Below are 27600 nucleotides of genomic sequence, written 5' to 3'. Positions count from 1 at the left end.
GTGGAAAGGAGTTATAGAGAAAGAGAGAAAACAAAAAAGAACCCCATGAAACTACAAGTGAAAGTTTAAGTGTGAACACATGGTTTTCCTATACGTAGATATAGAAACAAATATAGATGTAAATGTATGCATTATATACACACACCAAAAGCAATTGTATACTAGCACACAGATCTTGGCTTCGAAATACCATTCTCCACTAAAGAGAATCAAGTCTTGTTGGAAAAATGGCTGATTCTTTGGCTAGAGCAGGGAAATCACAATAAGCCTGGCATATTTTGTGCGAGAGACTAAGAAATTGCTTAAATAATGTTGAGGACATGTCAAAAGGACATAGAAGCCACCTAGAATGGTCTTCCACTGGCGAAATTTAGAAAAACTATGAGCATCAAAGTAATGGGAATAATAGATTTTTAACCCACTGAATAAAGTAGGAAATCATGAGTCTATACAGATATAAATAAATAGAAAGTATGATGATAATTCGAAACTACCCACAAAATACTTAATTATAAACATAAAAAGAGTATCTTTACAGTGGAGAAGACTGGCAGACACCACTTAGTAATCTAAGTAAACACTATCAGAAAAAGGACAAATCGAAATTATTAACTACGATAGGATGCAATAAGTACACAGCATCACTTCTGTAACATTCCTACCAAAGATGTATGACCTGAATCTAATCATGAAGAAATATCAGACAAAACTCAAAATGAGGAATATTGCACAAAACTAGCCTATTATCTTCAAAAGTGCCAAGGTTGTAAAAGTGAAGGAACAAATAAGGACTTGTTCCAGATTAAGCAGACTAAAGACACCTGACATCTAAAGGGAAGGCATAAGTCTGACTGGATCCTTTTGCTGTAAAGGACATCATTGGGACAATCAGTTAAACTTGAATGGAATGATGGTGTGGGGATTAGATGGTTGTAATGTGTCAATGCTCATTTCCTGATTTTAATGGTCATGTTGTAATTATGTAAGAGCATGTCCTTTGAAGGAAATACATACCCTCTGAGGTGACAGGACATCATGTCACCAATTTATACACAAATGGTTCAGGAGGAAAACAATTCTGTGTAGCTTACTAGTAACTTTTCTGTACATTTGAAATTGTTTAAAATAGTTTTTAAAATTAAAAAGTACAGGAAAAGGATGAAATAAAATTTTAAGACAATTCTTACTTATATGTCTGGATTACTGAAGATCAACATGATGCCACTGACTTAGAATCACAGGCCATAATCTGTTTTTTGTCATCAACAAAGGGTTTGACCAACAGCCACATTCACTTGACCACTTCTCTTTTGTATTAATCCATTCCTATTGTTAGGTTTGCTATTTTTCAATTTCTTGAAATAAAGTCATCTCTCAAGGAATAATACACTAATTCAGAAATTTTCATTAACTCTTTAACGAGTTAAGTTTTTTTTTTTGTGGATTGCTTTTTCCTTTCTTAAAATTTTCTTTAGTAATATCATATCCTTCTGTGAACTCATATACTTCGAAAAAGGGTACACAATTCCTATTTTAGAAAAGTTTATTGAACATTATTTCCACATCACACTTATTCAAAGAAAAACTTAATTTTCCCTGAAGGCACCCTGTCATTTCACATGATCTATACCCTCATGTTTTTTGTATTAAAAATACAGGTTAAATATGAAATTAGTAAAATGCAGCATATAAAACTTCATGCTGAGCAAAAACAAGTCCAAAAACAAGTTACTATATATCAATAGAATAGTTCCCACAGTATTTAAGATGCTTCCTATGTAAATCATACTTGAATGCAATTTTTAGAACCATATTTATATTTTGCAATTTGTTAACTGCAGGCATCCACATTTTTCTTCCACCACATGATCTGTTCCTTTGATTAAGTTGGCAACAACTGCTAGGATCCACAGAATGCAGCAAAAAAAATAGTGGTTATTTCTCAAGATTTGAGAAATCTGGTCCACCTTTAGTGTAGTTTCCTGAGATTTCTGCTCCACTGAAGTCAAACCCAGGATTCTAAAAGATATGAAAAAAAATTACGATAAAACAAAACTTATAAGGAAAAATATAAGTAACCCAAAAGGAAAATGCTAAAAAGATATGAACTGGCAATTGACAAGAAAGGAAACCTAAATGGCCAATAAACATTTGAAAAGATATCAAACTTCACTGTAACCACCAGAATGGGACTTGAAACTATGAGGTATTTTTCAATTTTCAGATTTACAAAGATTTAGAAGATCAATATGTATATTACAATGTTGACAAGTATATGGGCAAACATATACTTTAGTACCAGTATGTAAACAGATTTTAATATCATTTTTTGAGAGCTTATTGTATGCCAGGCAGGGTTCTAAGACCTATACATACATTAACATATTTAATCTTCACAAAAATCCTATGAAGTAAGTACTACCTACAACTTTAGTTTTTGTTGGAGGGCATTTCATTTATTCAACAAACATTTGAGTTCCTACTATTTGGAGGACACCATCAGAGGCATTAGAGGACACCATTAGTGGATTTTTTTTTTAAAGATTGACACCTGAGCTAACACCTGTTGCCAATCTTTTTTTTTTTCCCTTCTTTGCCCCAAATCCCCCCAGTATCTAGTTGTATCTTCTACTTGTAGGTCCTGCTGGTGGTGCTATGTGGGATGCCGCCTCAGCATGGCCTGACAAGTGGTGCCATGTCCACACCCAGGATCCAAACCAGCGAAACCCTGGGCCACTAAAGCAGAGCACGAACTCAACCATTCAGCCACGGGCTGGCCCCAGGCACGTGGATTTTAAGAGTGAACAAAACAGATAAAGATCCCTCCTCTGGTGGAGCTTACATTCAACAGGAGGAGACAAATAATAAACCATTAAGCTATCTAGTGCAGAGATCAGCAAACTGTTCTGCAAAGAGCCAGGTAGTAAATATTTTAGGTTTTCAAGGCCATATAGTGTCTGTCATAACTACTCAATTCTGCCATTGCTATATGAAAGACAATACACAAACGAATAAGCACAGGTGAGTTCCAGTAAAACTTTACTTCAAAAGCAGGCAGTGGGCAGGATTTGACCCATGGGCCGTAGTGTGCCTGCCCCTGTTCTAGTGTGTTAAAAGTTGGCAACTCCTCTAGGAGAAAAAAAAGAAGAAAGAAAGAAAAGAAGGCAGAGTAAGGGAAATGAGGAGAAGATTATAGAATTTAAAGTGTATGATCAAAGATCAAAGTATGCTTCACTGAGCCATGACTTGAGAACAGTGAAGAAGTTAGTCAAGCTTTGGAAGAAGAGCATTGCAGTCAAAAGGACAGAAAAGAAACAGCCTGGCATGTCTAAGGAACAGCAAAAAAGCCAGTATGGCTTGAGCAGAATGAGGGGACAGCAGCAGGAGAGGAGGTCAGGCAGATCACAGAGGACCGGGGTCAGGTGGGGCCTTGTAAAATACTGTCCTTTACTAGAGTGAAAGAGTTCTAAGAAGAGAAGTGATGTAATGTGACTTGCATTTTAAAGGACTGCTCTAACTGCTGTTTTGAGAAGACCGTAGCTTGGCAAGGGTAGAAGTGAAGAGAACAGCTAGGTTATTGGAGTAATCCAGACAAGATGTTAGATATGGTCCAGATCAGAGCGGTAGTAGAGTGGGTGGTGAGAAGTGGTCAAATTCCGAATATATTTGGAAGGTAGTGCCAGTAAGGTTTCCTGACAAATTGGACAGGGTGTGAGAGAACGATGGGAATGGAGAATGATTCTCCAATTTTTGGGGGGTCGGAACAACTAGTTTCCTCAACTGAGCCAGGAAGGCTAGAGGTAGAACAAATGAGGGAGGGAAGTTAGGGAGTTCAGGTTGGACATGTTGAATTTAACACGTCTGTCAAACAGTCAAGTGGAGACGTTGAATAGGCAATTGGAAATGTGAGTCCAAAATTCTGTAGAAAAGTCTAGGCTAGAGATGATTCATTTGGGAATCATCATCACATAGATGGAAATTATCCACCAAAACTTTAACAGTAGTTTGATCCAGTAATTCTTCTCCTAGATATCTATCTTAAAAGAACATCTGAATAGTTTCACAGAAATGAAGGCACAAACTTTGTTTGAAATAGCTACAAATGGAGAAATCTAAATCTTATCAAAGGGGAATACCTAAATAAATAATCATGATACATTCAAACCAGAAAACACTCTGAAGCAGTTGAAAAGAATGTTTTATCTATTTGGTACTAGGAGGAAAAGAGACACAAGATATATTATCAAGAGGAAAAAGCAACATGAAAAATATACAAAGTGCGATCCTCCATTTATGTTAAAAACAAAACATACAAGCCAATATATTGATGAGAATGAGACAGAGGTATGGAATGGGGAGACACTGAAGGTGCCCTTCACTTTTTTATACTATGTAAGTCTATATTGATTGAATGTTTATGACTTCATTCATGCATTACTGGTATACATTATATAAATTTAAACTTAAAAATCATGGCAGTACAAACATATTCCTCTCAAGAAAATAAAATAAAAAATCAAGTCCATACATAGAAAGGCCAATCATTTTTCTAATCATTTAACTTAAAAAATTCCTCTAAACACTTTTTGTCATTTTTATAATTACATTTGAGTATTAATTTCAAATAATAATTATTCTACGATTGTAAGATGTTTAACTATACATATTCATACATTCATCTGACTTACTTCTTTCTGGAATCTCTCTAATGTAAGTTTTCTCTGCATTTGGTCTTGCACCCAAGGATCAGCTGCATATTCAGATTCTAGAAGAGAAGTCCAACAATTTGCTGCATCTCTCTTTGTCTTTGTAAGAACAATACGGACCATTTTTCTGTCTTCTAAACAAACAAAAACCACAAAAAAATTAGAGTTCATCATTAAATTTATTTTCCAAAACCATTATGTACTTGACATACAATTGTTTTCAATACATTTCTATCACTATATCTTCCAAAGCTGCAAAGACAAAGGACCTAATACAACAGGGGAAACATACTGAGACAAAATTAATTTTAAAAAAGCTTCTAAGAATTCTAATAGATTACCCTTACCCAAAGTCCACGTTCCCTCATCAGCTATTGTAGAATCAAAGAGTTTGCCCTGAAAAAAACAGACATATAAAGCACTAAAAATACAGACATTTCATTAATTTTTAAAGCTTTCATGATTTAGGACTTACCTAATTTCCTATCTAATCCACACATAATTTTCTAATTTGGTTAGAATAGAGAGATCAAATTTTATACCATTTTAACACATTGAAAGGTGTTCAACCCTAAGCTTCCTCCTAGCCAGTGAAATGGAATCTCGTTTACAATGCTCGGAATATTTACTATGACAGAGAACACAGGATTCTCTAAAGAAAGGTGAGGACTCAACTTCTAGAAGAAAAAGAAATACTACTAATCACTGATTAGCCAAATGTGAAATTAGTATCTGAAATACTGTACCAATCAAAATGAACTATAAGAAGAGCTCTCCCACTGAAATTAAGAAGAAATGATGTCTTTTAAAATAAACTTTTAAAAACTGGTTCAATCTCTTTGTTGGGCAATTCGGCATTTAAAAAATTTTAAAGCAAATACTGCAGATCTGATGTCAGATTAAGTTTTTAACTGATTTTTCAGAAACTTGTTTTTAAGAAAGATAAAAGCAAAATATAAGTTTAAAAGACAGTGCATCCGCTCAAATCCATTTTGATTTGTTGCTGCTTGCCAAATTTAAGTTTTAGGAAATGAAATTAAAATGTCACATAAAAAAGAAAACATTTTTTTTCATGTCAACACTAGTGAAAAAAATCTCATTGGTCTAAGTGTAGGCCTAAAATCCTAGAGTTAGACCTATTGCTAAAATCCCAAAGTTACCGGAATTACTAAAGTAACTCTGAAGTGCAATCTTAAACCACTGTTCAGGAAACTATGAAATGCACAAATGTGCAGAAAAGTTATTAAGACCCAAGTTGACATAAATCAATGTCTCTCATATGACTCCTGCTTTTGCCTAAGGCACTCAAAGCACTTCCATACTAAATAATAACAGCTAACATGTAGTCTTCACTTATTAAGTACCAGACACTACTCCTACATGTTCATTCACACGGATATCACGTTATGCTCAAAATAATCCTATGAGCCTATGAGAAAGGTACTATAATTACCGCACTTCGCAGATAAACGCTTGGAGACACTGGATCATCTCCTGCCCAAGGTTACAAAACTAGAAAAACAGCAGAGCCACCTACCAAGTCGTCTCCCCTCACCACTACACTACACCGCCACCAAACATCTTGGCATCCAATCCGATTAAGAAATCTAACTTCAAGTTAATTGAATTTAACTATAAAGCTTAACAAGGACAAAGCGGGTCCCAGATCCAAAGGGCACTGGTGAAAATAAATGGGATATTAATTATTTTCTTCACACACTTCTGGACCACCTACTTAATAGCTCCACGAATATGCAGATTTTTTCTAATTTTAGATGAGAAAATAAATCACCTGACATCATCTCTGAATCCTCATCCCGACAGCCTGAATTTTCTTCTTTACTTTCCCATAATTGCCTAAATATTAATTAGTTTAGTTTTATTATGCCTCCCTACAAGAATACAACCTCTCAAGGGTAGGAACCTTATCTATCTCGTGCACCTAACTCAGTGCCTGGAAGAAAGGATACGTATGATAAAATTTGTTCCTTTAACCATCTAGTTAAGTTGTTCTCCGCTTAAGAACCCCAGAGAAAAGCAGCAGCTTCATTTGGTTTAGAAATAAAGCCTGAAACATGGGCTCCTCAAATTTCCACGTCAACTCAGGACTGGCCCTGAAGGTGGGGCTCCGACCAGATCAAAACCAGGTCAATTTTCTCTCGGCCACGCAGACGCGCCGTAAGCCTTTCCCAGTCTTTCCACGGAAACCGTGAAGTTCAGGACGCGGGGGTTTAGGGAGGCTGGGAAGAAGCTGAGCACCAGCCCCGACCTGCCGCTACCTTGAGGATCTCGCGGCCACCCACGGCCAGAGCCACATGCCGGCTCTGCAGGCCGCACTGGATGTCCTGGGCGCGCGTGCCAGGCGGCACCTGAACTTCAATGAACACCTCCTCCAAGGTCTGGTACCACTGGCCCCACGGAGTCCCGCACGGAACCACCCCACTGCGCTCCTCAAACGGGGCCGACATACTTCAGTCGCCTCCTGGCTGCAGCCGCGCCGTGCGAGCTGAGCGCATGCGCAGAATCTCCACGCTCAGGCCACGCCCCGGCCTCGCTGCTCGGGTCACAGCACATGCGCAAGGAATATAAGCTGACGTCTCAACGTGGGTTCGTTTTTAGAACCCAGTTTGAAAGAACTGAAATCCTGAAAAGCTTACACCCAAGGAATGGTTGGAGAGGGCTGGAACCAGTTAAGCTGGAACTCACTGCACTGTCCCCTACGTGACGCCAAACACAAACTTTCAAACTTCTGGGGTGTGAAGTGCGCTTGCGCAAATCCTCCTCGCGCGTAGGTTACAATTGAATAACAACTAGAGCGGCGTGGGCGGGGCCTGGCGGAGGGAGGAGACAGTAACAGTCTCCTATTGGCTGGTAGCCTAAACCCGCAGGCCACCTGATTGGACGCGGCGAGAGCCGAGTGCGCATGCTCTTTGGCTGTTCCCGTCCTGGATTGGTGTACCTAGGGTCTTGGTTTTGCAATTGGCTAACTTCGGGATGGGCGGGGAATAAGTGGGGAGATTTGAATTTGAAGCGATTAAGTCCGTAATAAGCCGCAGGAAGTTGCCGAGGAGCGCTAGTGATCTTCGGTTTGTGGAGCTGGTCGTCAGCATGTCCTTTCCTAAGGCGCCCCTGAAACGATTCAATGACCCTTCCGGTGCGTACAGGGAAAGGAGCTGGGGGACGGGAGATGCTCTCACGCCCCTTGCCCCTCTCGGTGTTCCCTTCATCAGAGGCATATGGGAGGCGATTTTAGAGCGGGGATGGGGCTCATTAAATTGATCACTTTTCTGAAGTATATACTAAGTGTTTAGTACATGCCAAGCACTATTCAAGATGATAAGGATAGAGTGAGCGAAACAAAGTCCCTGCCCCATGGAGCTTACCTTCAGTTGAGAATACAGCCAGTAAACAATTAGTGCTGTAGAGAAACTGAAGCAGACGGAAGGGAATGGGCATGAGGAAGCATTGGTAGCTATTTGATGGTCAAATCCGGAAGGCCTCCCTGATAAAAAAAAAAAAAAAAAAACATTTGACCATTGCTTTTCGTCGGAACTTGTGGGTTTCTTTTGCCTATTCCATTCGGTCATAGAAGAAGGAAGATTGATAAAGGCAGTTTATGGGTGTAAAATTATGGCAGTAGCACTTACCGAAAATACTATAAATAAAATAGTGTCAGTTAATATTGATAGCACCCCAGACACCATACTAAGTCTTTATATCGATTATTAGTTCTTTTTTAATTCACCAACATCCCTAACAGGTAATCCTATTATTCATTATTTTATTGATAAAATGACTGAGACTTAGATTTGCTCAGTTACCCAACCAAATTGGCAGAACGGCGGCATGAAACCAGGCCTCCATGGATCCTGTGCTCTTAACCACTGCAGTGCATGAGCTCAGCAACCAGGAAGCATTGGATGTGCTTAGTAAGGCTCTCATCGTTAGTAGATGCTAACTCTATGCAGGGACGTGGCTAAAGTCTTCCCTACTAGATTTGGTTTATTCTTTCCAACAGCCAGATGAGGAAGATACTGATATTGTCCTCATTTTACAGATGAGGTTTAGGGTTTTTATGACTGTGCTGAGCAGCCAGTATGTGGTAGAGCTGAACATCAAAGCCCATGATTTGTCCATTATAATATACGCTTTTTAACAGTCACTCATTACATCTTTAATTTCTATCAGCTGACGTGCAGATAGAAACGAGCACCACTGCTCACAAAGGAAGACCAAGAGAGCAAATGGCTCAGCGCAAGCTTATTTTCTTAATTAAAAGACTCAAGGACCTTGTTATTTCCTTGCTATTCAAAGAACTGCTCTAAGTGCTGTCAGTAGTTTGTCTTTTAAGGTGAATTTTTTTTTGCTTTATAATGAATTAAACTGGCTTTTCCACTGATGCAATATTTCAGCCTCACAGTCTCGGGAGTAATAACAGTTAGCACTTGTTTGATGCTTGATATGTGTGTGAGGCACAGTAGTGATTTCTCATATTACTCCAGTAATCCTAACAACCATACTATGAGGTAGATACTGTTTTTTGTTCCTGTTTCATGAATGAAGAATCAGCCTCAAATAGAAGTAACTTTCTGGGGTCTTAACGCTAGACAGGAAAAGGAGAGAGTCTTATTCACCATCGCCCTGTGACAACAAATTACTTTGCACTTAGTAATATCTCTATTGATTGGCAGGCAAAGCTGGATTTGAACCCTGATCTGGCTGATTACAAAACTCTCTTCTCAGTCCTACATCACCAACAACTTTCTGTTTTCTTCGCCACACTGCCAAACTCAACCCTGAGCTAAATGCTGGGGATACAGACACGATTAAGACAGTCCCTAACTTCAGGCAGTTTTTTCTAATGTGGGAGATGGATAAGTATGTTATTATAAACCATTACAAAACTGAGAAGTTTTATGATAGAAACACTACGTGCAGGCTGCTATGGAGGGAGATTTCTAACCTGATTTGGGGTTTCAGAGAAAACTCAGAGGTGACATCCAGGCTGAGAGTTGAAGGATAAGTGAGAGTTAGCCAGGCAAAATGGAAGGCAGGCTGTCCATTCTACGTGGGAGAAATAGGAAATAAAGGGGTCTGGAAGTTTGAAGCATTTATTTAATGTACTGCATAATGTTTTGTTCGCATACAAGTATTGATTACCTGTGTTATCTTCCAGTCATTGTTAATCAAGATGTAAGTTGTTGCAGAAAGCTTGTGATATCTCCCAACATATCCCATTCCTTTTGTCTCATATTCCCTCTCCCCAGATTTCTAACAGGTCATGTCTATAATGTCATACATTTAAGTGTTAGTAAGGAAAAGACCATGAAAATGGTACATGCCACAGTCTCACAAAGAGCTGGTGGGTGTACAGGCTGGATTTCAACCTAGTTTTTCTTAAGTCTAAATCCCCATAACTGTCAAACTTGACTCTTTAGTCTTTAGGGAAGGGTTCCTGCTAAGATTGATTTTAGTTGTTCTCAGCTTACATGATCCTGCTTAGTCCCTGTCCACCATCCCTTCTTTTGCTGGCCATTATCCCCTTTTGAGAGTGTGGACCTAATGATGAACTAAAATACTAGAATTCAGCATCATTTTATTTTCTGGCTGCTCTGCCAGGTCTCGAGCTTTGCTTTTCACACTTTTCCACAGAAGCATCCCTAACAGCAGACAGCAAAGGAGAATAACCATAGTCTCTGCATCCCCTCACCCTTCCTTCCCCAAAAAGGCATAACTAACGGTAATGGTGACAGTTTTCTCTGAAACCTCCTGTTTGCTTTAAAAAATAATATGTTCCCAGGGCTGGCCCCGTGGCCGAGAGGTTAAGTTCGCGTGCTCTGCAGGCGGCCCAGTGTTTTGTTGGTTCGAATCCTGGGCGCGGACATGGCACTGCTCATCAAACCACGCTGAGGCAGCGTCCCACATGCCACAACTAGAAGGACCCACAATGAAGAATATACAACTATGTACCGGGGGGCTTTGGGGAGAAAAAGGAAAAAAATAAAATCTTAAAAAAATAATAAAAATAATAATAATATGTTCCCCCCTGCCTCCCCCACCTCTATCCCAGAGAAGTAAAATAGATGCTGTAAGATGTGCCAACCTTTACCTGGTTTTAGGGAAGCCCCTCTCACCCTACCCTTCACCCCAGGGTGTAAATAGTTTGTGAGGTCTGAGAAACCTGAGCTAGCCAAGGTTAATGCTTTTTGCTGGGTCTGCCTTTACCTTAGATACCCAGTGAATTCCACACTTTGTTTTCAGAATTTCTCCTGATTGGAAATCCACTATCTCTACCCCTTATTGACCACATTTAGATCCGAAAGCTCCCAAGATTGGAATCTTTGTGTCAGTACCTATAAATGATCATTGTTTCAGATAGAGGGATGGAAACTTAATTCTATCCTTGATGTTTTTATGGCCTAGTGAATTGATGAAAGCAATGACTTTAATACTTTTTAATTGTGTCCTAGGGTGAAAAAGAAATTGTATATCTCTATCTGGGATATATTTTTATATTTCTACGCATAACTGAAACAAAAGTCCCACAAAACAGTGCTTAACTTTGCAACATGAGTCACATTGATATTTTCTGTTGTGTTCCGTTTTTTGTGTATGCTAGTCAAGATATACTAATGAGTTCCTATGATTCTATTTGAAAAACACTTGGGACAGCAGGAGTTGCCTTGGAATGGTCAGATTCCCTGCTGTTCCTATTTATTTGCATGAAACTCTAGACTGAATTAAATAGCTTTTCAGAGAATAGCATAAATCTATTGATTCCAAATCAGCTGAAGATATATGCTAATAATGTTTTTATTCTTATAAATCCTGAGAGCCAGATCTTAAGTCACTGAAACGAAATAGACACTCTGAAATGCCTTCCATCTGGGACTCCAGTTACATGAGGCTATACAGTATAAATTTCTGGAACATAGAAATCTAGTCTAGTATATTTTGTACTTTACATGACATGACTTTATAAATTTCCTGATATATTAATACTAGCCAGAGATGAATTATCACTATAAATTTTTATTCTAGGCTAGAGCTTGAAGGCTAGACACTTTTAGTTGCTTCATTTCTATAATCTGCTGGTAGTTACCTCAGTGACTCTCTTTGAGTAGAGTTGATTCCAAGCATTTTATTTCTTATATTCGATCTTTAATAACAAAACCACATTGCCTGTTCTTACGTGATGTTCATCCCAAGACCGTCTGCTGTTTTGCTCAGTTGCCTGGGTTTCTTTGACCCAATTGAAGTAAAGGGCATTTGGGAAGCTAATGGTACTGTTTTTCATAGAGAGGCCTACTTTATAATATCAAATTGGTGCTATTTTTACATTTGAAAAAGGAAATAAGCAATTTATTAATGGCAAACTTACGTTTATATTACTCATTTTACTATGACGTGTTTTTAACTTAAGATCATAAGTAACATTAGATGAGACATTAATGTTTTGTGTTTCCTCTAGGGTGTGCACCATCTCCAGGTGCTTATGATGTTAAAACTTCAGAAGTGTTGAAAGGACCAGTATCCTTTCGGAAATCGCAAAGATTTAAAACACCAAAAGGTAATGGATCCAAAAATAGAATAATGGTTTTTGATCTTGTAAGTTTTAAAATTATGAATAACTATTTAAATTTAAAGATGCTGTAGTATTTCTAACAGTGTGAAGCTACAGCTATATTTAAATTTTCTTATTTGACGGATTTACAAAAGGGTCAACTACAGAATAATACTTTCATCATTACAGTGTTGTATAACCAGGAAAATTAAGCAAGACATTCATGGAGATATGTAGTTTCCCTTTTGGTGATTACCCTAACCCTCTGTCAGGGACTATTAGGAAAATCAGGAAAGTGTTAGATGTGTAAAAAATATTGTATAACTAATTATTTGGAAAATCAAGAAAAGAGTAACTTTGTATTGCTTCACTAATAGCTGCACTAAGAATTTGGAAATTGTATTTAGTCTGTGGTTCAAACATGTGAGCACCAACCATGATCTCTACAATTCATCTTATTGCAGAATCTCAACAAAATCTTAATGTTGACAAAGATACTACCTTGCCTACTTCAGCAAGAAAAGTTAAGACTTTAGGATTAAAGGTGAGGAGCTCTTATATGCTAGCTGGTTTATCAACTATCTTTGAAAACATTTCTGAAAGGTATTGTATTTGACTAGAAGAAGTTAAGCATATAAATTAAGGTTATAAGAAAATCTGTAAATTAATGAAACATGTTATCATTAGGACTCTAGTAAGATTTACATTTCTGCCTACATCATTACTGAATATATTGTGTCTAAATGTACCCTTAGTTCAGAATTACAAAATGGTCTGCACTTCTCAGTTAGTCTTTTATCTAGGTTTTTTTTTTTTTTTTTTTTGGTGGGTAAGATTGGCCCTGAGCTAACATGTGTTGCCAGTCTTCCTCTTTTTGCTTGAGGAAGATTGTCCCTGAGCTGCTAACATCTGCGCCAATCTTCCTCTACTTGGTACATGGGATGAAGCCACAGCATAGCCTGACGAGGAGTGTGTATGTCCATGCCTGGGATCTGAACCCACGAAACCTGGGCTGCCAAAGCAGAGCAGGCAAACTTTACTACACCACCGGGCTGGCCCCATCTAGATAAATTTTATAATATGTGATGCTTTGATTTGTTATTTATCATCGTTTGAGTTGTATTGTTTTTTTTTATTTATTTGTTTGTGGGGAAGGGTAAGTATTGGTGAAGAAAAAGGAAAAAACATTCTAATACCTAAAAGAAGTTTGCTACTCAGAAACTGCCAAGGAGTGGTGGGAGATTAAATTCTTAATAACTTCATGTTACGGCTTGTGCAAGAGCCTACTACTATTACTGTTTCCATTAGTTCATAAAAGCAAGATGTGCTTTCTTAAGGTGTTGTACAAATTGATGTTTTAATGTGTAAAAGATTCTGAGTTGGGAAACCAAAGCTATAGGTTAAGCTTAGACTTGCTCATTCATTTGGCAGTTACCTAAGTCTCTTATCCTATAATATAGAGCTGCATTGTCCAATATGAAAATAATTTCCTACATGTGGCTATTGAGCCCTTGAAATTGAGCACTAGAAACTGAAGAACTAAATTTTTAATGCTATTTAGTTTTAATTAATGTATACTTAAAAACTAATACTCAATTCTGTTGGAAAAATTTTAAACGTTTTTGGAACAACTTGGGTATGTGAATTTACTTCTCCATCTGCATCTGTATTTTTTATGAAATCTAAATATAGATAGATATTTCTGATGAAGATTTAGCATTTGAATTGAGATATACTGTAAGTATAAATACATGATAAATTTTGAAGACCTAGTACAAAAAATATAAAATATCTCATGTAATTTCATATTAATTTTTATGCTAACCCCTGTTGAAATAATATTTTTTATATACTGGGTTAAGTAAAATATATTATTAAAATTTTTACTTTTTATATGTGGCTACTAGAACATTTGAAAATACATATATGGCTTGCATTCTATTTTTATTGGGCAGTACTAATATAGATACTCTTCTTGAAAATTGATGTAAATTTCTTGACTTTAATCTCTTGGAGAAATAGTTCTGAAATTTTGAATTAATTATAGAATTCACAAAGCCTCTTAGAAAACTAAATTACATAGAAAGTTTGTGTCAAATCCCAAAATAATAGACCTTCCTTTTTAGAAAATGCCATCAGGTGGGAAATTAAGACATGAGACTGGTGTGGCCCTCCCCCAACTTAGAAACATGTAAAACAGGTTTCATTCAAGATGTTTGTGTATTTTCTTCCATTTTCAGATGGAAAAGATAGATATTCTGTTTTTGGCTATTCCCTCAGAAAGGCTGTTGGATATAAAAAGATGTAGTATGAAAATTATATGTCCTATTTAGAATAAAGGCAATGAGTACATTAGAATCACAGCTTGTACTATTTCATTTTTTTTTCTTTGCATCTGTATTTTTTTCTCCTCTTTGGGTGTCAAATTTTAAGTTGATTTCTCTTGGTAAGATTCTTTTTATTCTGAGGTAGCGTAATTAAATATTCAAAATGTGTTTCTGTTTAATGTTGGAAAGGAGGCAGTCAATAGCTTTATTCATAAAGCTCCACCTGTTCTTTTCACTGGACTTGTTAGAAAAAGCCTGATCTATTGGGGGTGAAAACTTTTAAACCCAAAATATTTTGAGATGTAAAGAATCTTTTCCTTCCTTTACCAGATAAGTCACCTGCAAAATGTTTAACAGACTCAGTGAAATGAACTGTTTTGAATCCTTCATCTTTTCTGATAACTAAAAATCAAATTTGGCTGTGATTTTTGTGGCAATTAAATTTATCACTGTTCTTTGACTTTTAAATAGAAGGAATCTCAAAAGAATGATAAAGATTTGAAGATATTGGAAAAAGAGGTAAGCAATGCTTTCAACTTACTGAAAAACAAACGTGCCATATAATAGAGAAGAGACAGGGATTCTGTCAGTTTGAGGAGTCATATAGTAAAGCGAATATGTCATCCAGACCAGTGCCTACAGGGTGTCCGTTCCTTGGCTTGGATACCATATGTCAGAGTCTGGTTGTCAGTGTGGTGTGCTGGCAAAGTCAAGTTTGTTAGCATCCTAAGGGACAGATTTAAGATAACCCACTGCAAGAAAAGCTGATAACTACAAATTAAGATGGTTTATTACAATTATGCATGGATCAAATATTTATATTTACTCATAGCGCACTCTCTTCCTGTGTGTTAATCTGTATAAGACAGTGACTAGTGAGAGAATTGCTTGGTGAGTGTGAAATCCTAGTAGGTTACTTGGATTGTGGTGGAGTTGTGCTAACCTGATGCATTCCTCTGCACCATAGGTTTATGCCTTTCTCAAGGATAAAATGACCTAGAGTTACACTCTCCGATCTGGTGGCCACTCACCACATGCGGTGATTTAAATTAAATAAAATTAAGAGCAGTTCTTCAGTTGCACTAGTCACATTTCAAGTGCTCAATAGCCACATGTGGCAAGTGGCTACCATACTGGACAGTGCATTTCCACCATGGTGGAAATTTCTCTTGAGCAGGACTGACATAAAGAACCTGCTTAGTACCCTAAGTTGTGCTGAGTTGGTGACTGCCAACTTTGCTCTTCTGGCAGTCTTTTTTCTGCGTTTCTATTGCTGACCAACTCTTTCTGGTGGACATATTCTTTTCATACATTAAAACTTTCCATTGATTATAGTTAAGTATTAACTTAGGACCAAGAATATGTCAAGATAACTTTGCAAATTTCTGCCCTGGTTGCTCTGATCCTTTTTGTATTTATTTTAATAATATTACCTATCATTGTATTGAGGACACACACATGCCTATAGTGTAGGGGGTCATGCTTAGAGATGTGATAACTGAGTCTCAGTGAGACAGCTGGTAAGTAAGTGACAGTGGTAGGATTAGAACTGATAATCTAATCTTTTAGAAGAGAGATTTTTGACCAATAGACTATTTTATTTAAGTCCCACAGTATATGTTCTTTGTTTGTTTGATTTGAATTAGTTATTAATATTTAAAAGTAAAATTTCATGCAAAACAAATTCAGATTTCTGACTTCTGTTGCAAAGTCAGAAGGTCTGACAACACTGTTTCACATTCCCCTCCAGGGCAGCACTCTCCTGGGGCTACGCAGGACCGCCTCCTTTAGACCACATGGTTGCTCCCCAGCCCTCAGCTGGCTCTCTTTGCTTATTTATATTACCTGCTTGGCTATATAAACATTTGAGTTTACAAACTCTTTTTTGGAGCTTAAACTTCTTTTACTGCAAAAAGTGTGAGGTAGATAATCTCCTTGTGCTTTTTTCTACTTTATAATACTATCCTATAAACACTGGTTAGAAACTAATAATATCAGCTCATTCGGTCCCTAGCGTCTAGTTCACAGCTTTACATGTAAATGATGCTTGATACATTTTCAGTTAAGCAGTGTTAGCTTGAAATACGGAGATTGGTATGAATACAAAGCCAGGAACAGTAGAAAATACTTTACATTTGACTTAATATAGCTCTGCTTTCTTGATACTTGCTTTTTACCCATTAAATAGTCTGTTTTGGTGGATGTTCTATGTGTACTAGACAAGAATGTATATTCACTTGTTGGGTATAGTGGTCTACATATGTCAACTAGTTTAGGTTGGTTAATAGTTTTGTTCAAATCTTTATTTGTGCTGATGTTTTTGTTTGCTTATTCTGTTAGTTACTGAGAGAAGTACTTCTGAATTTCCAGCTCAGTGGATCAGTCTGTTTCTCTTTTCAGTTCTGTCAGTTTTTGCTTTGTATATTTTGAAGTTATGATATTACCTGCACAGCAAATTTAAGATTGTCTTCCTCTTGAAATGACTTTTTTGTCATAAAATTGCCCCTTTATCACTAGTGACACTTTTTGCCTAAAAGTCTACTTTGTATGGTATTAACATAGCCATACCATTTTTCTTTTGTTTAGTAATTATATGGTAACCGTTTTCTGATCCCTTTATTGTCGATCTATCTATGTCCTTATATTTAAGTGCATATCTTGTAAACGTCTGGGATTATTTTCCTTCAGCCTAAAGAACTTCCTTTAGTATTTCTTGTTGTGCAGGCCTACTGTTGACAAATACTCTCAGCTTTTTTTTCTCTGAAAACGTTTGTATGTCACCTTCATATTTAAAGGATATTTTCATCGGGAAAAGAATTTTAGATTGGGAGATTTCACTCCCCACATTTTAAAGACATTTGTCATTTCATTGTCTTTTGGCTTCCATGTTTTCTATTAACAAATATGTGATTTTGATTTTGGTTTTGGTTTTTATCCAGTAATCACAGCAGGAATGATAGTTTGCTGATGCCTGCTACATCCTACCCTGAAGCCCAGCTCTGCCTTCTTGAAATAAAAAAAGATATTTAGCATTTCAAAGTATAGTTTTAAATTCATGTAATCAGAACTAAAGAGGGGAACTCTTACAGGTAGAAATATCTTAAAAGTGAATAAACAGTTAATTGCACCTGGAAGTTTATGGCAATTAAAATCCTCTCTTCTTAAAATGCATACAGATTTTTAAGATGTCTCGTAAAGTAAATATGATTGTTGAAACAGCTAGTGAAATTAGAATATCTAAGAGCATTATGTCAAAATCAGAGGTTTTTCTAGACGTTTAGTATTTTAAGTGTCAGTAGCATCTAGTTGCATTGGCATTGTGTCAGTGAATCATTCATTTATCATCTTGTTTCCATCCAGATTCGTGTTCTTGTTCAGGAACGTGGTGTTCAGGACAAGCGGATCCAGGATCTGGAAGCTGAGGTGGAGAGGATGGAAGCAAAGCTGAATGCTGCAGTCAGGGAAAAAACATCTCTCTCTGCAAGTAACGCTTCCCTAGAGAAACAGCTGATTGAATTAACCAAGACTAATGAGCTACTAAAAGCTAAGGTATCTGAGCCTCATGATAATTGAATAAATAGTACTCCAATATACGATTTGATAATGTACAAATAGACAATTGAATAAATAGTCAACTTGTTTTTTCTCATATAGTTGTTAGGGAATTTTAGGCTCTACTTTAATCCTTTTCCTTCACTAAATGTGTCTTAAATATTAAGCTGCTTCCAATAGGAATTGTTATAGCATCTTTTTTATTATGGCACCTGGCACATAAGAGGTTATAAACAAACAAGTTACTTTTTGTTTTAATGTCTGATGTTTTCTCACCCTTCTTCAAAGTCACCCTCAGTAAATAAGACCGTTCATAAGAGTTGCAGAATTTACATCCAGAAGTCACTTTAAAGATCTTTCTCTGAAATAATAGCATAATAGCGGGCTTCCATTTCCAATCCTTTTGGGAATGAAGTGGGAAATGAATAAATTTGTGGACTTAAATGTGTTTAATAGATAAATTGTGTTTATCAGTATTAATATACTAATAGATCTTAAAGAACATGGTCACCTTGCTTCTTACAGAAGTAGAGCGAGGCTGTAAATCTCTATTTAATTTAATAGGAGTCATTTTTTCAGGGCCTGTAATGTGCTGGGCTCTTTGCTTACAAAGGGTGTGAGGGTGTATAGGAGTCAAGCGTGAAGAAGGAAGCAGATTTCTGGGCCCCCCCAGGGAGATTGTCATTTAGTATGCCAGGGATGGACCCTATTGTCTGCATATTTCAAAGCAGACCAGGCAATTCAGATACTTTCTGTTAAGCATACATACTTTATGAACTCCTCTCCAAGAGGCTTGTTTTAGAGCCTTGCCATGGACTTTCCGGCATGTAGACGTCAGTGACCATCCAAACTACTTTCAAAAATAAACCAGAAAGTCATGTTAAGGAAAAGGAGGGACAACAACAGTAGTGTAAAACCAGTAATCCTTGTGTTGATCAGAAGCTGTTTTCTCTACCACAGGATATTGTAGGTAAATAATAGTCCCAATTGTAGATAGAATAATCAGTATTTAAGTGATTTTGTATATGACTTAGCCGAAAATATTTCTGACATTTCTATGTATTGGCTGTACTTAGTTTTCTGAAGATGGTAACCAGAAGAATATGAGAATTCTAAGCCTCGAGTTGATGAAACTTAGAAGAGAAACAAAGATGAAGGTGAGTGATACCTCTGCTCAGTTTGCTGTGTCTGGATGTGGGGATCTGAACAATTTCTCCTTTCCTAAAACATATTTCTGTTGTGTAGAGTATGATGGCTAAACAAGAAGGCATGGAAGTGAAGCTGCAGGTCACCCAGAAGAATCTCGAAGAGTCTCAGGGGAAAATCGCGCAACTTGAGGGGAAACTGTGAGTGACTAAAAAGAAAGAGAAATGACTTAGTATGACCAATTCTTGATTTACCTCTCTCACTGTTCCGCCACATGCCCACTTGGGTGAGCAGTGTGGGATAGGTTGCAGAGAGACCAAAGAAAAGACCCAGAGTTGGTGAACGAGACGTGTAAGTTCATTGGGAGTTACTTACAGGAAGGTCCAGTGACGGCCAGCTGGACAGCAATGTGTACCCGCAAGTGTGGGTGGAGAGGGGGTTTCTTATATAGGCGGGGGACACCAAGGCTATATGTTTGCCAAGGGGCTGTCCTTGGTACGACCTCCATTCCCAGGAAGAGTAGCTCACGTGGAGAGGCTCTGTGTCCCCTTAAGACACGATGTTCTTTAAGTGAGATAAGGTAGGGTCCTGGCTGGCCAGGCCCTGCATTGTTACAAATCCCATCAGCTGGTCCTCCTGCCCAGAGGGAGTGAGAAGCACACATGGTTGCAATGGGCTGGTGGGCTTTTGCTGAGCGTTTAAGGCCCAGGCCCCACACCCTACCCTCCATGTGTCTGAATGGCCCTCACAATCTTATTATGTCATTCTTCCGCGGAGTCCCTTGAGCCAGACACATAGAGGAGCATCGTGACCAGGTACCACAACAGGAATAGAGAGCACAGCAAGAGAACAAAATCAACAATAAGAAGGCGAGAATGCCAAAGAATACCTTTTGCCGGATTGAGGGGAGGGATTGAATCCAAGCAAAGACCGGATCAGTGGACACGGCATCAGTAGCCTGTGTATGGGTATATAAGAAGCCATTGCAGAAGAAATGTTATGAGCATAGTCCAGGATATAGATACAGCATTCTACCTTTATCAGAGCCCAGGTCCCTCCCTGGGCAGCAGTGAGCATGTCCAGAGCCATCCTATTTTGCAACACCACTCATCTCATTTGGGATGTTTCCTCATTCAAAAGTGAGTCGCACACAATGGCGTCCTCAGACTGCCTCCCAATTAGAAGAAGCTGTTGAAGGGAAGGTAGGATGCGTGCAGAGATGTAGGGGCGCCCCATGTACATCTTCTGGTCCAATTATAAGGCAGATAGGGCCAGCTGTGAGCACCACAAGCCCACAAGCACCGCCGAGGAGAGACATAGGCTCCTCTGATGGGGATGTCTTGTTTTCTCAGCCACATATCAGCAGTGATGATAATTGTTTGGTTACACATTGCTTTAGGTGTCCACCCTACATTTTTTAAATATTTTCATTTGGTGGTGCAGAGTTACTGTGATGTTCAAGGCGCCAGGGAACGGAATCTCTTAATTCTACTTGTACAGCAGTTAACCGTCCTACACCATCAAACACAAAGTACCTTGCCTTTGGGGTTGTGTTAACCTCCTCCCACACAAGCTGAGAGATATACTTGCAAGAGGCAGCATAAGATGGCGAGGACAGGTTACTTGGCGGGAGGGGAGTAGAAATGGGAAAGTAGGGGCGCCTGTCTTCTGTCCTCAGTTGTTGTTTCAGCAAGTTATTCATTTGTTCCACCAGTCCTGTAGTCATGGTGTTGTATGGCAGGTGAAAATGCCAATGTGTGTCCATTTGATCATCCCACGTCTGTACCTGGTATCCAATACAATGTCAGTGTCCGTAGGAACACCATACACAGCGCAGAGGTGTTCCAGGCCTCTTATAGTGATCTTTTGTGTGGTCCTCTTGCTAGGATATGCCTGTAGCAGTTCTGTTTACGTGTTCACACAAGTAAAGCATACCAGCAGCCATCAGAAAGAGGCAAGGCCCGATGTAGTCCACCTGCCAGAGTTGAGCGGCCTGGTTGCCTCTGGTGATTTGGCCTGTGTCTTGGGGAATGGCCAGGGTCTCTGCAAGGAACAAGAAGGGCATGCCTGACAGACCTGCACAATATCAGCATAGCATAGTAGGAGGCCCCAGGCCTTGGCAATAGCCCATAGAGTCCTTTATCCTTTGTGTCCAGTCTTCTTATGTAGTCGTTCTACCACTGTTTCGACTGGCACTTCTTCTAGGAGACAGATCTGAGCTAACTCTTCTGCTTGCTGGTTTCCTGGTGGCATTGTCGCCTGATGTGCAGACACATGGTATGCTGTTATTGTCATTCCCTGAACCCACTGCCAGATACCATCCCAGAGTTCTGCCCCCCACAACAGGCGACCTTTAATAGTCCACTTTTGTCATACCCATTGTGCCATCTGCATGGTGAGCCCCTTGTAGACTGCCCACCTGTCCATGCACGGACACATTGGATCGGGCTCACGAGACAGCACCATCCAGGCAGCCCACAATTCGGCCCATTGACTACCGAACCCAGAGCCACAGTCCAACCACATACTGGCAGTCGAAGGCTGGATAGCCACTGCTGTCCACTAGGGGGAGGTTGTCCCTTGTGGAGCCATCTGGACAAGAGTATACCAGGCCTCTGCCGGGATTGGTTCTTTTCCTTCCCAAACATTTGGCAGGGTTTCCTCATCTAATGGCGTTGTTTCCTCTGTCGTGTATATTACTGGCCCCAGGATGGCATGCAGTTTTGCACATAAGGGACTACTGGTGAGGGTCCCTCGTTGTCATAAGTATGCATGCCATTTTGCCAGTGTCTCTGTTTGGGCTGTTGCTGAGTGGGGCTTTTGGAAAGCGTCCTGCAGCCACTCCACAGTGGGCAGATAAGTACAGACTGTAACCGGCAGGGAACGGGTTATGGGCTCCACCTGCTGGAGGGCCAGGTAAGCAGCACACAGTTGTTCCAGGGCGCTATATCGGTTTTCAGTCCCTTTCCACAATTGAGACCAGAAACCAGGGGACACTTGTTTATTACCTTGCCTCTGTGAGGGACCCCATCTGAACCCCTCTGAGTAACTGCAGATGTCCAATTTACACGCTTGTTCTTGTGTTAAAACACCCCAGGACTGGATTTGTTTTACTGCTACTTTGGCTTGGGTGCAGGCCTCCTGCTTGGTGGTCTCTCAGTCCCAGATAGCACTCTTTCACACCAACTTATAAAGAGGACAGGCAGCCTGTATCTTATCTATAACAGCAGCAGGAACCACTTTTGTCTTACCCAACCAGACAACACCCAAGTGTTTGACAGACAACCCACCCTTGCAATTTGTTGTCATGCACTGTGACAAAGGAGCGGGAGGCTTCCTGGAGGTCTGAAAAAGACTCAGAGGTTAATGTGACATCATCAATTTAATGGCACAAGGCAACACTGGGAGGTTTGTCCACCAGGTGGCACTATAGAGGCCTTGCCACAGGGTGGGAGGAGAAGTGATGGACGCCATTTTGCTCATTTCCATCCCTGACAGCAAAATGCCTTCTGATCCAGTATTCCAGAGACAGAAAAGCCACCCCAGGATGCTTTCTCTCCCCTTCTGCCTGAATTTGTTTCCCAGTTCCACCAGTCGTCCCTTGATCTTAGCAAAACAGCAGGCTAAGATCTCTATTTTCTCATCAGACTCTGTAGGTGTGTCAAGAGCACCTCGGTTGTCTTGGGTTGAATGAGTTGAACCTTTCTTTCTAACTTCAGTTTCTCTTGTAGCTGCCTCACTTTGGCTCTTGCTTCCATCTCAGCTTCTGTTGTGAGCCTTACCACAGTGAGGAGGGGCCACCCGAACAGTGCAGCTACCGCCTGGGCTTCTGACTTCTTCCCTACATCTATCTTGCCCAGGACTTTCCGTGCCTTCATTGAAAGCCATCCTACAGTGAGGAGGGGCCACCCCACAGCTGTAGCAATGGCCCGGGCTTCTGAGGTTTTTTTTCTACATTTCTCAAGACCAGGACTTCCCCTAGGCCCTTTGGCATTTTCAGGGTGTCCCCATACTCACGCAGTGGGCCCCATCCATCAAGTATGATGGTGACCAGCTCCCACAGGGAAGACATCAGCCAACCCAGGATTTCCCCCGCGGATTTCCCCTTCCTATCCCCCATAGTCTCAGTGCTCACAGGTGTTTCTTTAGTGTCCTGGCTGACTTACTGTGTGTTCTGCCACATGCCCAGTTGGGTGAGCAGTGTGGGATAGGTTGTGGAGAGGTCAAAGAAAAGACCCAGAGTCAGCTGACAAGACAGATAGGCTTACTGGGAGTTAGTTACAAGGAGGTCCAGTAATGGGCAGCTGGACAGCAATGTGTACCTGCAACCACAGGTGGGGAGGGAGTTTCTTATATAGGCGGGGGACACAAAGGCTGTATGCTTGCCAAGGGGCTGTCCTTGGTGAGACCTGCATTCCCAGGAAGAGTAGCTCACGTGGAGGGGCTCTGTGTCCCTTTAAGACACGATGTTCTTTAGGTGAGGTAAGGTTGAATCTGAGCCAGGCCCTGGATTGCTACAAATCCCAGCAGCTGGGCATCCTGCCCAGAAGGGAACCAGAAGGTCACATGGTTGCAATGGGCTTGGGGACTTCTGCTGAGCAAGCAAGGCCCAGGCCCTTCACTCAGCTAGTTACTGTTTACTGAGACTTTAACCTTCCCTCAATACTTAGCTCATGGCCTCCAATTGCCGTATTTCTCTTCCTAAGTGGCAGTAGAGCCCTAATCATCCCCATTTTATGCTGAAAAGATGTAGGAATGTTTTACTTTTGTACATCTTCTGTATCAATGATGAGGAAAGGCCTCATAGTCTTATATGGAGGTAGTAGACCAAAACTGAGAAACATTGGTATAGGAAGCTGTGATTCATGCATAATCCTAGGCTTCTTTTTGATACTGAGCTGTAATTTACGTACAATAAAATGCACAGATCATAAGTATTCAGTTTGATGACTTTGACAATTGCACACACCTTTGCAATCACCACCCAAACAAAATAGAGAATGTTACCATCTCCTCAAAGAGTTACTTCATGCCCTTTCCTACTCCCCTGCTCCTCCCCATGTAATGCCCCCACCCCCGCAATCACTTTCTGATTTCCATCATCATAAATTGGTTTTGTCTTTTTAGGTGTGTTTATCACAGTGTGTGTGTGTGTGTGTGTGTGTGTGTGGCTTCTTTTGTTTACTGTATTTTTTTGAGATTCATCCATACTGTTGTGTGTATTATAATTTGTTCCTTTGTATTTCTGAGTAGTATTTCAGTATATAAATATACCTCTTTGTTTATTATTCTCCTGTTGATCAATATATGGGTTTCCAGTTTCTGACTGTTACGAATGAGACTGCTGTGAACATGTTATATGTCTTTTTTTCCTAAAGATTGGCCCTGAGCTAACATCTGTTGCCAATCCTTTTTTTTCTTCTTCTTCTTCTCCTCCAAGACCCCCAGTACATAGTTGTGTATTCTAGTTGTGAGTCCTTCTGGCTCTGCTATGTGGGACGCCACCTCAGCATGGCTTGATGAGCAGCGCTGGGTCCATGCCCAGGATCCGAACCAGTGAAACCCTGGGCCATGGAAGCAGAGCACGCGAACTTAACCACTTGGCCACAGGGCTGGCCCCGTGTTGTGTATCTTTCTGTGGACGTGTTTTTATTTCTCTTGTGTAAATACCTAGGAGTGGAATCCTGAGTCATAGGGTAGTGTATGTATAAGGTATTAAAAGACTCAAAGTGGTTGTACCATTTTACACTCCACTTAGCAGTGTATAATAGTTCCAGTTGTTCCACGTCCTCACCAACATTTGATGTCAGTCTATTTGATTTTGGCCTTTCTAGTAGGTATGAAGTAGTACCTCATTTCTGATTTTAATTTGTTACTATAAATGTTGAGCATCTCTTTATGTGATAATTGACCATTCATATATATCCTTTTGTAAGGTGTCTGTACGTCTCTTGCCCATTTCGTAGATTGAGTTGTTAGAGGTAAATGAATAAGTAATTGAATCAAGGCAGCCTGGAACAAAGGCTTTGTAGCACGCAAAATGCTATTTTGTAAGTGTGATGGCTGGGGAAATCAGAAAAGCTACGAAAAAGATTATTTCTAACACTTGGAGTGTTATAGATGATGACTCTCACCATCGCAGCCCTTTTATCAGAATATATTTGGAAAGCTTTCTCACTTAAAAGAAAACTTCAGTTTCCTATCAACTTAAGAGGCCACGTAAAATAATGGTTAATAGTTTGAACTCTAGACTCAGCCTGCGTCATACATCAGTGTCTGGTACAAAGTAAGCATTATATGTGATTATTAAGTAAATAAATTAGTATGTTTTAATATGCGCAATTTTTTTTTTAGTGTTTCAATAGAGAAGGAAAAGACTGAAAAATCTGAAACAGAAAAACTCTTAGAATACATCGAAGAAATTAGGTAATATGAACAGTAGTTTTAAATTGAACTTTTACTTTGTTGAATAGTGATGAATATATCATTTTTATCATTTTTTGGTTAATTTTCCCTATGCCTAAATAGATGTGCTCTTCAAAATAATTTGTTTTAATGCAGTTGTGCATCAGATCAAGTGGAAAAATACAAGCTAGATATTGCCCAGTTAGAAGAAAATTTGAAAGAGAAGAATCATGAAGTTTTAAGCCTTAAGCAGTCTCTTGAGGAAAATGGTGTGTTGTCTAAACAAGTAGAAGACCTCAATGCTAAATGTCAGCTGCTTGAAAAAGAAAAAGGTATTGTGCTGCTTATGGTATTACTTTCTTCACATGAGTACTATCTACAATGTAATTTAAGAAAAGTACTGCCATGTTAAAACAATTTTTTTTTTTAAAGATTAGCACCTGAGCTAACAACTGTTGCCAATCTTTTTTTTTTTTAAGGATTGGCACCTGGGCTAACAGCTGTTGCCAATCTTTTTTTTTTTTTTTCCTGCTTTATCTCCCCAACCCTCCCCCAGTACCTGGTTGTATATCTTAGTTGCAGGTCCTTCCAGTTGTGGGATGTGGGACGCCGCCTCAGCTTGGCCTGACGAGCGGTGCCATGTCCGCACCCAGGATCCAAACCCTGGGCCGCCACAGCGGAGCACTCGAACTTAACCACTCAGCAACAGAGCCAGCCCCTAAAACAATTTTTTTTAAAAAAATTATATAAACAACACCAAAAAAAAACCTGTTGTATGTAGGAGAGATTTTGTCTTTTATAATCTTTATTCTCTGTTAATTTCAACATATTGCCTGTCGCAGTTGGAATATGTGAAATATATACATTTGGGCAGTTCTTGACTTGCCCATTGGGTGGCCATTTAAACTTGGTAGATACATAGAACTAGGTTTGGGGATTTTATTATATGGCATGTAATATATACTATATTATATATAGTGATGGTACAAACTTCAGAGTTGTGTTTTGTGTTTGTTTTGTTTTTCCCCACCTTTGGAAATACTTCATCTGTGTAATATGCTAAAAGCAATAAAGCATTGTAATGGAATATAATGGGAATGTGAGTTCTCAAAGTTAATATTAGTATCCAATAATAGCATTTTTAATGTTTTTCCTTTTATAGAAGACCTCATGAACAGGCATAGAGATTGGGACGAAAATCTAAACTCTGAAATACAAAACTTAAAAGAGAAGTTTACTCTTGAAAAACAAGAACATGAGAAGCTACAACAAAAAGAGTTGCAAGTTGATTCACTTCTGCAGCAAGAGAAGGTAGTTTACTACAATACCCAAAAAAATAGTGCTTATTTTATGTCATATATTTTCCTCTGTACCAGCAAACCTTTAAATTGTATATATTCTTTAATCCAACAATTCTGCTTTTAGAGTCTTATCCTGAAGAAATTATTATGACTATGCTACAGATATAGCTCCAAAGATGTTCACCACAGGGTTATTGATAATGTGAAAAAGTTACAAACAACAGATGAAACAAAATAGTAAATCATTTAAAAGTTTTTTCCAGGCGTCAACCCCATGGCCTAGTGGTTAAGTTCTCACCCTCTGCTTCGGGGCCCAGGGTTTTGTCGGTTTGGATCCTGGGTGCGGACATGGCACCGCTCATCAGGCCATGTTGAGGCAGCATCCCACATGCCACAACTAGAAGGACCCACAACTAAAGTATACAACTATGTACTGGGGGAATTGGGGGAGAAAAAGAAAAAAAAAGAAAAGATTGGCAACAGTTGTTAGCTCAGGTGCCAATCTTTAGGGAAAAAAATAGAAAAAAGAAAAAATTTTTTCCAGCATATTCTTGTGTTAGGTTACTGTAAGACTGTCTAGTTACACAAGAAACAAAACT

General features: G+C 39.3%; 2 protein-coding genes across 4 annotated transcripts in view; one reads left to right on the top strand and one right to left on the bottom strand.

Annotated features, from left to right (window-relative positions):
• Positions 1-1525: 1525 nt before the first annotated feature.
• NUDCD2 (NudC domain containing 2) lies at positions 1526-7479 on the bottom strand. The gene is made up of 4 exons (XM_014842757.3): positions 6986-7479; positions 5054-5102; positions 4689-4840; positions 1526-2019 (listed from the first exon to the last, which is right to left on the bottom strand). Exons 1-4 carry the CDS (start codon positions 7172-7174, stop codon positions 1936-1938), a joined length of 474 nt encoding a protein of 157 aa, XP_014698243.3. The 5' UTR covers positions 7175-7479; the 3' UTR covers positions 1526-1935.
• A 240-nt stretch (positions 7480-7719) lies between these two features.
• Positions 7720-27600, top strand: part of HMMR (hyaluronan mediated motility receptor) — a 36263-nt gene continuing 16382 nt past the window's right edge. The window contains exons 1-10 of one of the 3 annotated variants that reach the window (XM_014842758.3): positions 7720-7860; positions 12178-12276; positions 12735-12814; positions 15069-15116; positions 17958-18146; positions 19226-19306; positions 19395-19495; positions 25650-25721; positions 25857-26032; positions 26863-27011. In XM_014842758.3, coding sequence (XP_014698244.1) covers positions 7815-7860; positions 12178-12276; positions 12735-12814; positions 15069-15116; positions 17958-18146; positions 19226-19306; positions 19395-19495; positions 25650-25721; positions 25857-26032; positions 26863-27011 — 1041 coding nt within the window. In that variant the 5' untranslated portion in view covers positions 7720-7814. The remainder of the gene's footprint in view (positions 7861-12177; positions 12277-12734; positions 12815-15068; positions 15117-17957; positions 18147-19225; positions 19307-19394; positions 19496-25649; positions 25722-25856; positions 26033-26862; positions 27012-27600) is intronic. The other 2 variants (XM_070517114.1, XM_044777704.2) reach the window with 2 other exon arrangements.

The sequence above is a fragment of the Equus asinus genome, chromosome 9, assembly GCF_041296235.1.
Source record: "Equus asinus isolate D_3611 breed Donkey chromosome 9, EquAss-T2T_v2, whole genome shotgun sequence".
NCBI lineage: Eukaryota > Metazoa > Chordata > Mammalia > Perissodactyla > Equidae > Equus > Equus asinus.
Note: the sequence above shows the minus strand (reverse complement) of the source record. Positions and strands in the feature narration are given on the sequence as shown.